Below are 16,438 nucleotides of genomic sequence, written 5' to 3'. Positions count from 1 at the left end.
CGCGTTAGTTGTCTTTTAGGCGTTATTTGGGTTTCTTGATTTTCAGGTGAAAAGATGTCGGCTACGAATGTTTTGAATGTTGAAAAGTTCACTGGGAGAAATAGTTTTGGGCTGTGGCAGTTAAAGATGAGAGCTTTGCTTAGACAAAGAAGGCGTGCAGTCCGTTATCTCAAAGGCAAATTCAGCGGGTAGTTAAATCGATGCGGCCAAGACAAAGAAAGACAGATGCAGATGTAGTCTTGGAGGAGAAGGCTCATTCTTTAATTCTGTTATGTTTATGTGATCACGTTATGGTTGAGGTTGCCGATGAGGAAACTGCTATAGGTTTGTGGTTGAAGTTGGAATCTTTGTATATGACAAAGACTCTAACCAACAAGTTGCTTCTTAAGCAGCGTTTGTTTGGTCTTCGTATGCAAGAAGGTACGTCTCTCAAGGACCATCTAGACCGTCTTAACTCTATATTACTTGATTTACGTAATTTAGATGTTAAGGTAGATGATGAGGATGCTGCCTTGATTTTGTTAGTTTCTTTGCCAAATTCGTTTGAGACTTTTGTGGAGTCGTTTGCTGTTGGTAAAGATTCTTTGACCCTAGAGGAAGTGAGGTCAGCGCTTCACACTAGGGATTTGCGCCGAGTAGCGTCAGGTGGTGTTGTAGACAGTAGTCCTGTAGGGCTTGTTGTGAATTTGGAGGGTTCTAGTAAGGGTAAAGCCAAGTCTAAGGGTCCTCGTAAGAATGTCTGCAATTACTGTAAGGAACCCGGTCATTGGAAAAATCAGTGTCCTAAGTTGAAGGAAGCTGGTGTTTCTCTTTGTTGCACAAAAGGTTGCTAAATACGATTCTGAGGAAGATTATGCTCTCGTTGTTGATGTTGTTCCACGTTCTTCGGATAGTTGGATTTTGGATACGGGATGCGTTTATCATATGTGTCCGTCTAGGGAATGGTTTACTTCTTATGAAGCTTCACATGGGGTCAATGTTGCCATGGGTGACGGGTCTATCTGTGAGGTGCTTGGAGTTGGTACTATTCGGGTTAGGACATGTGATGGTGTTGTTATCTTTCTAGAAGGTGTTAGGCATGTTCCACGTTTGAAGAGAAATCTTGTTTCACTTGGAATGTTAGTTGATCAGGGCTACAGCTTTCAAGGTGATGGTGGATCGTTGTGCGTTGGTAAGGGTTCTTCATTTACTTGGAGGGTGTTAAGGAAGGAACTATTTATGTCCTTCAAGGCACTTTGTCTTGTTGTTGGAGCATCGGGTAATCATTCTTATGTCTCTCTCGAGTCTAAGTTGGGGCATATGCAACTTGGATATGTGAATGATACTTTGAAGCACATCCAGTTTGGGTCACTTGGGTCATTTGGTGATATTCTGGATAATTCGGGTTTGGATAGCTTTAGTGAGAATGGTAGTGTTGACGATGGGTGGAGTCTATTCCGGTGCAGTCAAGCTACGGGGTTCTCAAGACAAGCTATCTACTTTTGTCTCTGCGCCTCAATGAGGCGGTCTGCGCCCCAAGAGGTGGGGCGGTTTGGGGCTCCAGGTGGAGCTGTTGTGGCTCTTGAAAGAGAGCCGTTTGGGACCTCGTAAGGGGTCATTTTGAAACTTCGACGGGAGTTTATTCTTTGGAGCTTTTGGGTTGGACTAGCTAGTCTAACAATTTGTACCTTTGATGGAGGTAATTTGTGCTCACTTAGAATGTTTGTTTTTGTTTTTGGTTTCGACTTGAGTTTTGTTGCCTTGGTGTAGGCATTTTTGTGGTGGTCATGACACCTAGTTTACTCAAGTGAGACATTTGTTTTGTTCGTGGCGTTTGTGTTTCTTTTGGGACAGTTTGGTACGACGGTACATTTAGCCATGATACTTTGGAGGAGATTTTGTTTGGAGTCTTGTGTGTGTTGTTTTGGTACACCGTTCCATCATAGTGACATTTGATATCTCATATATTTGTGTTGGCATTTGGTAGCTTTTGTCTTCTTCGGAGTTTGCTACGTTTGGCCTTCCTATTGGTATGAAGATATGTTGGGTACTTAGTACAATTGGTAGTTTTCAGCTTACTACATTGGGTACTTCGTATATTGGTCACATTTGTTGCACACTTGGTTCATTTGTCCGTTTTGAGAGTTGTGTTCAAGTCAAAGTGGAGACTATTGGGACAGATAGTGACTTGAGGATCGATTCTATTGAAGCTGATTTGGGTTTGATTCGTTTTTGGGTAATTCAAGTCAAGGTGGAGATTTGTTAGGAATTTATGCCTTGAATTTGTGTCGAAGACGGACTAAGCAAAGACAAGAATAAAAAAGAAGACGAGTTTCGCACTGTTTTCTTGCGAGTCGCGGAAGATACTGATGTATGGCGAGGTTGTGCATGAGTGTCAGGTCTTTGGATGCCACTTGAAAAGCTAGTGGGTCCCATGCACTTTTTTTGGCCTTATTTAGTCTTTGGGCTTGTATTCTACGTCTTTGGATTTAGTATGGTAAGTAGTTGACCGTAGTCGGTATGAGCTTTGTATTAGGAAATTAGTGATTAATTTCCTATTAGTTTATTTCTTAATTAGACTAGATATTTTATCTTGGGTGGAATAAATATATAAAGACCTAAGTTTTATTCTAGGTTAATTAAGAGAGAGATTTGAGAGCACAATAAAGAGGGTCGATTTGTGAGGTTCCTTCTGACGAAGAAAACTCAGTTTGTTCCGGGCTCTATTATTGGTGTTCGTCTGTCTTTGAAGATCGGAGGAGTTTGTTCAGATCTTGGTAGGCCTCAAGATTATTTGTCCTTCGTCTTATTGGGGTAGTCTCTTTTGTTCCTTTGAGACTACTATATTTGTTGGTAGAATAGGGTATACTTTTGGCTCATATTGAGCGCGTGTGTCTGGTCTCTTTGTTGTACTATTTTCTCCACATAGTGAAATTTGATCTCCTCGCAAGGTGGACGTAGCCAGTTATTTTACTGGTGAACCACGTAAATATTTGTGTCAACTTTATTTACATTCGTTATTTATTGTTCTTATCGCCTTATCAATTAACTGTTTGGGTAACGGGACGCCTCCGTTACAACATGCTTTTAAGAAAAGCTTCATTATGCTGGCTCAAATGAACTGTCTAAGTCTTATACCTGTGCGACGATGCCAGAATATCGAGTGCCAAACACGGTTTCAGTATCATCATATGATAGATGATGTCTTGACTCTTGACATTGTACTGTATAAATCATTGTAAAGTCTAGCTTATAGTACCTTTATTGGCTTTTTTTTTTCAAATCGAAGATCTTGTAGAAGCGATGAATTTCGCAAAAATCAGAAGTTTACTGTCAAGTTATGGGGTGCTTGAGAGAGAAGGGTAAGGTAAGGAGCCAAGTAAAGTATAAATTTCACAATTCTAACGGAGATGTTAACAGACTTTTCTTTACCGCTGTCAAAAAAAAAAAAAAAAAAAAAAAAAAAATTGTCATGTGTCCTTAACTGTAAATTATAATAGTTGAGGTCTTTATCTGAAAAAAAAGTAATAATTTAGGTCCTTGTCTTAGTGTTAACTCCTTCATTTAATACGGTGGTTAATCTCTTAGTTGACCAAAGTAAAACGGCTAATTGTCACTTTCGCGATTGTATAAATGGTTATAATGAAACACATTTATTTTGTTGACTCCACCGGTTCTATGTAAACCTAACAAAATTGACCGATTCAGATGACTGGCCCATACTCGACTAGACACCCGAATCTAACCCAAACCCGAATTGCACCTATATAACCCGACCCAAATATTTACAGCTACAAATAGATCATTATCCCTAACTAGAGCAACAAATTAAAAAAAAAAAGTAGTCATATTACGGAACGGATTATATAACCTGCAACCCTTGTCTCATCATCTTTGCTATAAATTGTATATTGTGAGGAAATATTGTTGGGAACTCGAAATAATTAATAATCCAGGAACTACAAGCACGCCTTCCATGGTGACAATACCGGTAAAACATGCCCCAAATTCAGGTAAATTCAACTATACAAAAATTTCTTAATTTTTAATTAGCTATTCAATTGTATTTTTGAGAAAGATTAATTCTTTGAAACAACAAACATGAATCACTATACGTAATTAGTATCCAGGCTCGTAATTTTTTATAGATGTTATAATGAAACAGATATATTTTGTCGACTACGTGTATAATTCAACAATACGATTTGTGAGGACTATTTTAATCAAACCTAATTTACCGATTGCGCTGGATGGTGTATCAAATCAAATTGTGCCCATTGTTTACTAATAATAATCCCATGAGCACTTAGATCAACTGGCAAGGGATTGTTCTAGCTTAACTAAAGGTCTCGTGTTCGAGCCTGGTAACGTAGCAGTGTTAAAACTCACGAGGGAAAGCTTTACCGCCCTAATGGTCATACCCGGCTCGAATCTGGATTAAACCGGATGGTTTACACCAAAAAACATTAAACATTTAAGTCGGATTATCTTGAATCATGTTAATTCGGATTCGGGTCAAACTCGGGCCATGAGCTCGAGTGTCGGGTACTAGTCGGGTCATTCAAGACAGACCAATTTTGCCATGTTTACCCCTTAACCCGAGAGTAATACCCCTCTAACCAAAGGGGTGGAGCGGTTTGGGAATCGGTACTAATTGTTTCACGTAATTAATATCCACTTTTAGTCTCGTAATTTTTCTGGTCATACTAATTGGCGGCTGTCTTCAGTCACCAATTTGGCAACTATTTTCATCAGTCGCATTTTAAGTCGCCCGAAACATGAATTCTTGTAGTGTCTAACTTATCTTTTGTACTTGAACATCATATGATCAGCGGAAGTAGCTCGGACATGCTTAATAAAGAAGCGAAAGAAGAAGATTGGAGGGTATTTTAATCGCCTTCCATGTGAAATCCTGCACAAAATTGCTCTGACGCTACCCTTCAGCTCAATCAAACATCTGAGGAGCTCGAGTAAGTTTTGGTACAACCTTGTAACAGACCCTGAGTTTGTAAATCTGCATTTCACTTGCGCAATTCAGAAACCACCTGGCTCTCTTTTTACTGCACAATGCATCAAAAGTCGTAGAACGAAACTAAATTGTTACTTTTTGGAACAATCGGGAGCTCATGTCAGTACCTCCAAGATCTTCGAGTACTCGAGTACATGTTGGAGTACATGTAGGTTTAGGTGTCAATCAAGTGGAGGTTTAGTGTGTGTCTATTCAAAAGAATCAAATTGCTTTCGTGTTTTCAATCCAGATATAAGAGAGGTAGTTCAAGTCTCTGATTTCCCTAAACCTGAAAATTGGTTTCAGTTAGAATCGTTCTTGTTTGGTTATTCACCGTCCACCAACGAGTATAAGATTCTTGAGATCTCCACACTAAATGGTGGGTCAAAAACTGTGGGTGCAATTACCACACTTGGTTCGAACATATGGAGAGATATAAAGAATGTCCCCCCTTATATAATTAAATCTACTACTGAATGCCAGGGTAATCTGTTTTGGATAGACGCGTATGGGTCCAATGTGGTTTCGTTTGATCTTGCCTCCGAAAAATTTCATAAGATACCTGGCCCTCCACGCGATGTTATTTATTATAAACACATTTGTAGTGTAGATTCTTTGAGTGAAACTCTTGTAAGCATGAGTCATACAATAGGGTATGTATGGAAAGGCAGACTCTGGGTGCTGGAAGATAAAATCAAGGGCATATGGGTAAAAAGGTACGATTTTTCAGTCCCATCACTGTACAAACATTATCGGTTTATTGTTATCTCGGAGAATGATGGCGCCTTGTTTGGGCACGTAGAAAACTCCGTAAACGTCTTTAGTCACGACATGGGATGTACAGACTTCAGGTTGATGAAGATGAACTTGAAAGAGCCTAGAGGCATAGTAGCTCCGACTTGGGTATCCTACATTACTCGTCATGTCAGAAGTTTAGTTTCTCCGGTTAGAATCATGGAAAACGGAAGTCAGTCTAATAGCTAGAGAAAATCGGGTATGTATGAAGTCTTGAACGCATATGACGAGTAGCGACCCCAAGCACAAATAACATCATACCTCCAGTGGTACAATAGCATTATACAACCAAGTTATATCTTATCGAGCTTATGTGTAATTTTTTTGAGATTTCTTAAAGTTAATTTTTTTTATGTTTTAGGGAGTGAGTTCAGAAATTTTATAGTATAGCTCGATTTCTTTAAAACAAAACTCGAAAACTTTATTATATAGCTCGGGTTCTAGAACATACAACTGGGTACAACTAACCCCAAGTGAAGATGGCGAGGACTGTAGGTTGGGAATTATTATAAATTATACGCCGTACTTTTTTTATTTACTATGATTCTTATGCTTGTGCCCAACAATTGAAAAGTTAAATTATAACAAGGTAAGGTTGTTATTATTGTTGTGATTTGTTTTTTTTTGGTGCGTATTATTGTTGTGATTTGTGAGCATTATGGTATAAAAGGTCCATCCCGTATTTGTTTCTAAAGCAACTGTTTGAGTCAGGGGCGTCTCGAATAATTCGGAGGCCCCGTGCAAAATGAAAACGGAGGCCCTCAAAATTTGAGAAAATAAATAAAATAAATAAAAATAGTTATGGCAAGGCTTGAACTCGGTTGGCATGAGCAATTAAAACATGTTTTCACCAATGCGCTATCACACTTCTGTTAATATACATGGAGATTATTATGTATATATGACTAATGTTTCCATAATCTATACGAAGACGAGGCCCAAAAATTTGGAGGCCCAGTTCACGCGCTCAGCCCGCACTTGGTCATAGCCGCCCCTGGTTTGAGTTGTAAGACCCATTCTCATGATACATGATGTTCGGACATCTTATGAAATCTTGTAAAGTCTAGCTTATAATAGAGGTAAAATGATAGAAGATTGTGAGAGGTCTTAAGTTAAGACGGTTTAACCAAGACTTTCATTCGTTTCGTATATCTTTATATTGTACTCCACTACTTTGAAATTATTTAACCCTCTACTCTCACAAATACTAATATACCTCCAGTTGTATGATAATCATTGTACAATTCTATACATTTATCCGAGCTTATCTGTAATTTTTCTGAGTTTATTAAAAGTTTTTTTTTTTGGGGCTAAGTGTGTGAGTTCAGAAACTTTACAGCATCGCTCATGTTCTTTAAAACAAAACTCGAAAATTGTAGTACAGAACTCGAATTCTAAATCATAGAACTGATAGTATAGTCTATTAATTTCTTTACCTTGGCACTTTCTTGTCATTTTCCACTATAAAATACTCCTTGCAAAGGAAAGAAAGCAAAATGCAACCGAAACCCTTGTCACTTTCACTGAAACTTGTATAATCAGAAGAAGCTTTGGAAGTATTACGAGTTCGGAAATTAATTTTTTTACTAGTTTAAAACCCGTGAAATTCACGGGCTGTTTTATACTATGTAGTTAGATGATTATCTTCAAGTTAATACTCCGTATATTGAGTTTTTTTTTTTTTTGGTACTAATACTCCGTATATTGATAATAACTCATCCGAAAGTCAATCTTATCTTATATAAAATGTAAAACACAACAAATTAGAGTTGGTTATGTGTACAATTCATATCCATATTATTTTAACAAAATTTCAATCCGACCCGACCCCATCCGTTTTTTTCAGGGTCAAGACCCAAAAATCTCAAACCGTAACCCGTTCGATCTGAACCCGAAATAACCCCTTAATTATTTAGGGTTGAAACCCGGCTCTCACCCGTCCGCCACTGGAAATAGAGGCTATTTATAGCTCGAAGAGGAACCAGAGAGGGACAGGTCAAACCGTTGAGCAAAGATAAATCAAGATTTTTAGTAAAATATTAATATTTATATATTATATTTGAAAAATAATTAAAAAAGTATTAGTTTAAGTACTTTAAAATTTCTTTCAATATAATTATTGTAAACATTTAATATGATTAAAATACTAATATGATTCTTATGCTTTAGTTTTTAAAAAATATTTTTCCGATCTATAAAAAGGTGTTAGATATTAATTGTTGACCCGTACTCTGATTCTCTGACCCTAACACAACCCACCTTCGACCCGTATTTGAACTGACCCAAACCCAATCCGTATGATCCGGCCCGTCCTACCCGTTTTATTGGTCATTGAGATATTTAGACAACATAGAAGATATATAACTCCCATTAAATGGTGAAAAAAACTATCGGGGAAAAAATACGTAATAAAACCGCTCATAATTTAGAGTACTATATCTTCTACTTAAATCTCTTAGACAACATAATTTAGACAACATAGAGGATATATAACACTCTTTTACTACATATCATTTAAATGAGTTAATAGAAATCTTCACATTTTTTTCATCAGTTTTAAATCTCAAATTTTTTGACTAATAATGACATTCATGTCATTGTTCAATATTGATATCATCTTAATATATAGCATATGTCATTTTTTATAATAATAATTAATTATATTTTTGTTTTTTATGAATGTATATTTTTTGTAGAGAACTGGTTGTAATTTTTATTCATTAGATTAACAATTTAACACTAAATATTAGTGATATGATATTAATAATGTATTAATTAATAAATATAGTAGAAGTATTATATTTAGTCTCATTTTTATCAGATCCCACATAAACGTATAATTTTTAATATAGAATTATCTACTCTTAACATTGGTTTTGAAAAGATTAATTATTCAGTGAAATAAATTCATAAGATTGAAGGTGGGTTGTAGACAATTTAACACACTTTGCAATTAAATCAACACTAAACCCATGTTTTGATGTGGGACCACCATTTGAATTTTTTTTTTTGAAAATCTATTAGCCAATAGGAACTCTCCAAAGAACCTAGCTTTTATACTAGGTAGATTTATTTTGTTTTTCAAATTAAAGATCTTATAAAGAGGATAAATTTTCAGAAATTTACAAACTTAATCTTAAATTTTAGTGCTAGAAATACTATTTTCGTTCCAAAGCGGGGTTCAGATCGGAACCAACTAATCAACACAAGTAAACCAGCTTACTAGTTTGACAAATAGGATTATATATCCAGATGTATATAAAACATCAGTAGGTCTCATGAGAGACCGTCTCCCACTAATTTAGTGGGAGACATAATATGGTAACAAAAAATTTCGGTGGCTCCCTCACCCCATCATGTGAACAGTCTCTCAATAAATCTATTGAGAGACCGTCTCTCCGAAGTTTTTTTGATAAAGCATTGTACAACCAAGGTATAAAAATCCGAGTTTATATATATTTTTTCTGTGTTAATTCAAAGTTCATATTTTTAATGTGTAAATTGATGAGTTTAGATATACTTTCTAATAAAGCTCATATTCTTTAACATAAAGTTCGGATATTTTATTACAAAGTCCGAATTTTATACCGTACAACTGTTACAACTAGTTGTATAATCCATGAATTGTACGAGTTTGCATCACATGATTATCAAACTGGGTATCCACTCAATTTTCATTTTCAACCTAAAGCATATCATGCTACTGTATAGATGTTATAACCTAGAGTAAATTATAAATAACTCTTTAATATAATTGACTTTTTTTAAAATAATTCCTTTTTATAATTTTTTTTTTCAAATAACTCCATTTTAAAACATGTTTTTATTCAAATCAATGCCTTTTCACTGAAACAAATTTATTTTTATAATCTGACCAATTTAAATTTACTTATAACATAATCCCTACATTGCTACTCATTTTTCATTAACGTTTGACAATTTCAAACCTCTCTCAAAATTAAAAAACAAAGCTTATTGTTAATTCACTCAAATCATGTACTATGTACGAAGAAGAATCGGGTACAAATTCATCATTTTAAAGGACAATTGTTGACCCGTACTCTGATTCTCTGACCCTAACACAACCCACCTTCGACCCGTATTTGAACTGACCCAATCCGTATGATCCGGCCCGTCCTACCCGTTTTATTGGTCATTGAGATATTTAGACAACATAGAAGATATATAACTCCCATTAAATGGTGAAAAAAATTAGGGAAAAAATCCGTAATAAAATCGCTCATAATTTAGAGTACTATATCTATAAGGCAAATGATAAAAACAGCCCCCGGGGCGTTGGTTAAGCAGGAAAATAGAGAAATAAAAAAAATAAAAAATAAAATAAAAGATACTGCAAGTTGTAACATGTGAACATAGACATACTTTTCCAGTTTTCCTCACTCATTATTTACTCCGTATCTTTTATTCCTAGATACTAGCAATTCAACAACTTTGCTAAAACCCCTCCCCTAACCATCGTACGTCACCAACACCTCTCCCACCGCCGGATATCTCAAACTCAAACCCCATATTCAGGTTGCCGGCAATCCAACCTAACCCATTTCGTCTGACGACCTCTTCCAAACCGCTACCACGACCCTCTTTTAATGTCATTCCCAAAAAGGGTTCACCATTCCCTCCATAGGGTGTCAAATGGTTCGGGATTCGGCGGCGAAGCCGTCGGAATCACCCAGAAAAGGTTTAGGGTTCAATTTATCGGCACCGAACCCTAGACCCTTTTCCGCATAAAATTTGGAGTGGGGAAGGATAAGAAGACGATTTGATCTAACGAGTTTCCATAGGATGGTTGTGATAGTTGTTGATGTGGTAATTATGGTGGTTTTTGAACGGTAAATTGATGAGGTGTAAAGTTCGATGTTTGCGTGGGGTTTAAGGTGGCCGGGGATGATACTAAGATAGCCGTCGCAAAGGAAGAGCAGTGAGGTTGTCAATGAGAATTGGCGATCTCGGCGATGAGATTTGGTGGTGGTTGGTGACGGTTGGGACGGATGGTGGTGGGTGGTGACGGTGGTGGGTGGAGTTGTTGTAGTTTAACGGTATGAGTTTGATTAGCAGGATGTCAAGGAATAGTATATTAATATTAATAATAGAAATGCTTAAATATATAGGGTATTAATCTTTGTCTGTAATCAATAGTGTAATATTGCTAGTTTATGGATATTATCCACCGCCCCGGGGGCATTCGTTAACAAGATCGTATCTATAAATACTATTAAAAGGCATCCTAAAAAGGCCAACTAGACAAAGCCACATGGGATGTGAAAAAGCCACATAGACATTCACATTGCCACCTTGGTTAAAATTGACACACGTCTACCTCATCATTCTCCACGCAGACATCTATCTATACTATATAGTTAAAAAGTTATTTACACCATTTAATTTAAATTCACATGGCATTAACATTTAATATTTTATACCTAATTAATTTCTATTAATTTTTATTGATTATTTAATTATTTATTAATTATTATTAGATTATTGATTAGTTGATACTTTTTTTTTAAAAAAAGAATGATTACTAAAAGTCCATACAAAAATGTCATTACATATTGTTTAACATACAAATAAAGAAAATCAAAAGACATCATTAATATTCTTAAATTAAATGTATATATTAAAGATTTGATGAGCTAAAAAAGACAAAAAAAGATGTAACTTACCAAAATTCACATAAAAGTTTCATAATTTACAATTATATTTCACATTTTAATTGAAATTTTTGGAAGAGAACATATATGTTAGTGAAACGGTTAAATTTATTCATATTAACACAGCTCATAAAATTAAAGTATACATTTATTTATTTCTTTAAAATCTATATAATAATAATAGTATAAAAAGGTTAACATTGAGTATATTTTTAAATGACATGTGATATAACCACATGATTTCAAGAAGCCATATTACACGTCTACCCCATCATTCTCCACGCAGACATCTATCTATACTATATAGTTAAAAAGTTATTTACACCATTTAATTTAATTTCACATGGCATTAACATTTAATATTTTATCCCTAATTAATTTATATTAATTTTTATTGATTATTTAATTATTTATTAATTATTATTAGATTATTTGATTATTTGATACATTTTTTTTTAAAAAAAAAGAATGATTACTAAAAGTCCATACAAAAATGTCATTACATATTGTGTAACATACAAATAAAGAAAATCAAAAGACATCATTAATATTCTTAAATTAAATGTATATATTAAAGATTTGATGAGCTAAAAAAACCAAAAAAAAAAAAGATGTAACTTACCAAAATTCACATAAAAGTTTCATAATTTACAATTATATTTCACATTTTAATTGAAATTTTTGGAAGAGAACATATATGTTAGTGAGTCAATTAAATTTATTCATATTAACACAGCTCGGAAAATTAAAGTATAGATTTATTTATTTCTTTTAAAATCTATATAATAATAATAGTATAAAAAGGTTAACATTGAGTATATTTTTAAATGACATGTGATATAACCACATGATTTCAAGAAGCCATATTACAAGTCTCATCATATCATAATTATTTTCTTTTATGTCCCCTAATATTTATTCTTACAATTACAATATTAGAAAAAATAAATGAAGACAATAAACTTTTTATCTTCTTCCACTTCAATACTTTATTCAATTCACCACAATCATTTAACCATATTTTTCATCTTCTTGATTCCTAACTCATATCTCAAGTTCTTTTATAATGATTCATATTTTTAATTTACCTTGAATTTGTTTTTTTAGGAATTTACCTTGAAACTTTTGATGATATTATGACTTCTTAATTACTACTTTTTTTTTCTTGAGATGATAATGTCTATTTCATGAGCACAATAATAGACATGTATTTTTATTATAATTTTTTATCAGCCTACAACTCATTCGTTCTTCTCATGTTCTCTTTTCCAATATAAGATTTTACTATATTGGTCAAACTCATTTGATAATATTTTAAATATACTCGGTATATCTTATGCAATTTTGTATCGTGTACAATTAATTTTGGCATAATACTAATTTGTATAATTTATTGAATTTTCAGGAGCATAACATACTTGGAGATCAATACGTGCAAATGACAATCGACAAGTATGTGGATTTTTTAAGAGGTAACATGATGTTTCTCATTTTTTTTTCTTGAAATTTCTTTTTTTTTTGGGAGATTTTTCTATTTTAATTATTAATACAAAACTCATTTGATAATATTTTACATATACTCGGTATATGTTATGGAATTTTGCATTTCGTGTACAATTGATTTTGGCATAATACTAATTTGTACAATTGATTGAATTTTTCAGAAGCATGTCATACTTGAAGATCAATAAGTGCAAATGACAATCGACAAGTATGTGGATTTTTTAAGAGGTAGCATGATGTTTCTCATTTTTTTCTTGGAAATTCTTTTTTTTTTGGGAGATTTTCCTATTTTAATTATTAATACATGACAATCGGTGAGTACATAACACAATTTAAGAATTATCAATTTTTTTATTTCAGATATTAGTTCAATATCAGTTAACACGATATTTGATGTTGGAGGATGTGTTCATATGGATGATCAAATCTAAAACTCTTGAATGGAGTAATCACCATATTGAGGATGTATTTTTATGTCGTTGATCATTTTAATTGATATTAGCCTATCTATTTTTGTTCCAATAATTATGCTAAGGTTTTTAGCCTATTAGTTATTCTTGGCCTTTTAGTTGTAGTAATAGTATCGACACAACATTGACGGATAAATCTTACAAGAAAAAAAAACCATCAAATGATAATTAAATTTGAAATGGAGAGACACGTATTCAATGTATTCAATTACTATATTAGTCTTACTTCATTCACTTTGTTAGACTATTTTTCTTTTACCTATTGAAGGAGAAAAACTTGACCGCCTTTGGTAAATTGGCGGTTAAGAAACTCCTCAATCTCCGGAGCACCAATATCTTGAAGTTACATAATACATAACCCATGTATAAATATTAATCATTGATTTCCATATAAACAAATTATGTCTATATACATATAATTAGACTATTTAATTTGAGTATGATGAATTGAGAATGCAAATCATTACTGAATTTACGAGTTAGCATAAATCATGAATCATCAGAGCAATGAGCAACATCATCCGTTCACCATATACATTCAAAAAAACTCTCTATTAAATGCCTAAATCCCATTAATTTACTAGGTTGTTAATATAGGAGAAAAAGAGTTATTCATGATTAGATTTTTATTGTATCTCTTACAAAGACCTACATTTTAACGACAAATACAATGCCTCTATTTGGCTATTCCCCACTAATCTCATATTATTATTATTATTATTATTATTATTATTATTATTATTATTATTATTATTATTATTATTATTATTATTATTACTACTACCACTACTACTACTACTACTACTACTACTACTACTACTACTACTACTACTACTACTACTACTACTGTGTTATTATGTTCAATCTCATAATTTCCATCCTATTTTATCGCATACAATGTTTCTAAATCAAAATCTGTTTTATACAAGTAGTATTAACAGAAAAAGAAAATTTGTATAGGACCTGTGATTTTTTACGGGTTTCAAAACTAGTTTTCTACTTAAATCTCTTAGACAACATAATTTAGACAACATAGAGGATATATAACACTCTTTTACTACATATCATTTAAATGAGTTAATAGAAATCTTCACATTTTTTTTCATCAGTTTTAAATCTCAATTTTTTTGACTAATAATGACATTCATGTCATTGTTCAATATTGATATCATCTTAATATATAGCATATGTCATTTTTTATAATAATAATTAATTATATTTTTGTTTTTTATGAATGTATATTTTTTGTAGAGAACTGGTTGTAATTTTTATTCATTAGATTAACAATTTAATACTAAATATTAGTGATATGATATTAATAATGTATTAATTAATAAATATAGTAGAAGTATTATATTTAGTCTCATTTTTATCAGATCCCACATAAACGTATAATTTTTAATATAGAATTATCTACTCTTAACATTGGTTTTGAAAAGATTAATTATTCAGTGAAATAAATTCATAAGATTGAAGGTGGGTTGTAGACAATTTAACACACTTTGCAATTAAATCAACACTAAACCCATGTTTTGATGTGGGACCACCTTTTGAATTTTTTTTGGGATATTCTACGGTGTACCCCTGAGTTTTTCGGTTTTCTATGTTGTACCCCTCTTTTTTTTTTAATTCTACATTGTACCCCTAAACTTCTTACTTATTTCTCCATCATAACCTCGTTTAACTCTCCATTAACTTTATCACTATCAAAAGACCGTACTTTGACCTTTATTCTGACTTATTAATGTTGTATCACCATTTTATATGGGAAACATCACAGATGACCTTTAATAAGCACCAACTGCTAATAAAAACATCTGTTATGATTCATGACATGATAATGGAGATTTTTTGAACTTTTAGTTAGCTTCATATACTATTTTTTGGGCTAATGAGTAATTCCGCGAACTAATAAGCAAATGAGTAGGTTATCGAGTAATTGGAATGATAAATAGACGATTTAATAGGTCATTTAAGAAACTAAGTTATTAATGACAACAAATAAGGTCATGGTATAGACTAATGTATAGAGTTTAGGGGTATACCATGGAATATAAAAAAAGGAGGGGTACAATGTACAAAACCGAAAACCACGAGGGTACACGGTATAATATCCCATTTTTTTTTTTGAAAATCTATTAGCCAATAGGAACTCTCCAAAGAACCTAGCTTTTATACTAGGTAGATTTATTTTGTTTTTCAAATTAAAGATCTTATAAAGAGGATAAATTTTCAGAAATTTACAAACTTAATCTTAAATTTTAGTGCTAGAAATACTATTTTCGTTCCAAAGCGGGGTTCGGATCGGAACCAACTAATCAACACAAATAAACCAGCTTACTAGTTTGACAAATAGGATTATATATCCAGATGTATATAAAACATCAGTAGGTCTCATGAGAGACCGTCTCCCACTAATTTAGTGGGAGACATAATATGGTAACAAAAAATTTCGGTGGCTCCCTCACCCCATCATGTGAGCAGTCTCTCAATAAAGCTATTGAGAAACCGTCTCTCCGAAGTTTTTTTGATAAAGCATTGTACAACCAAGGTATAAGAATCCGAGTTTATATATATTTTTTCTGTGTTAATTCAAAGTTCATATTTTTAATGTGTAAATTGATGAGTTTAGATATACTTTCTAATAAAGCTCATATTCTTTAACATAAAGTTCGGATATTTTATTACAAAGTCCGAATTTTATACCGTACAACTGTTACAACTAGTTGTATAATCCATGAATTGTACGAGTTTGCATCACATGATTATCAAACTGGGTATCCACTCAATTTTCATTTTCAACCTAAAGCATATCATGCTACTGTATAGATGTTATAACCTAGAGTAAATTATAAATAACTCTTTAATATAATTGACTTTTTTAAAATAATTCCTTTTTATAATTTTTTTTTTCAAATAACTCCATTTTAAAACATGTTTTTATTCAAATCAATGCCTTTTCACTGAAACAAATTTATTTTTATAATCTGACCAATTTAACTTTACTTATA

At 32.9% G+C, this 16,438-nt stretch overlaps 1 protein-coding gene across 1 annotated transcript; it reads left to right on the top strand.

Moving 5' to 3' along the window:
* The first annotated feature begins 3,877 nt into the window (after positions 1–3,877).
* Positions 3,878–6,069, top strand: LOC141658557 (putative F-box protein At1g32420). Its single transcript, XM_074465488.1, has 2 exons — positions 3,878–3,992; positions 4,812–6,069. The coding sequence occupies exons 1-2, from the start codon at positions 3,956–3,958 to the stop codon at positions 5,969–5,971; spliced, it is 1,197 nt and encodes a 398-aa protein (XP_074321589.1). The 5' UTR covers positions 3,878–3,955; the 3' UTR covers positions 5,972–6,069.
* The last annotated feature ends 10,369 nt before the right edge of the window (positions 6,070–16,438 follow it).

Source organism: Silene latifolia, chromosome 6 (genome assembly GCF_048544455.1).
Source record: "Silene latifolia isolate original U9 population chromosome 6, ASM4854445v1, whole genome shotgun sequence".
NCBI classification, from domain to species: domain Eukaryota; kingdom Viridiplantae; phylum Streptophyta; class Magnoliopsida; order Caryophyllales; family Caryophyllaceae; genus Silene; species Silene latifolia.
This window is presented reverse-complemented; position numbering and strand designations above follow the sequence as displayed.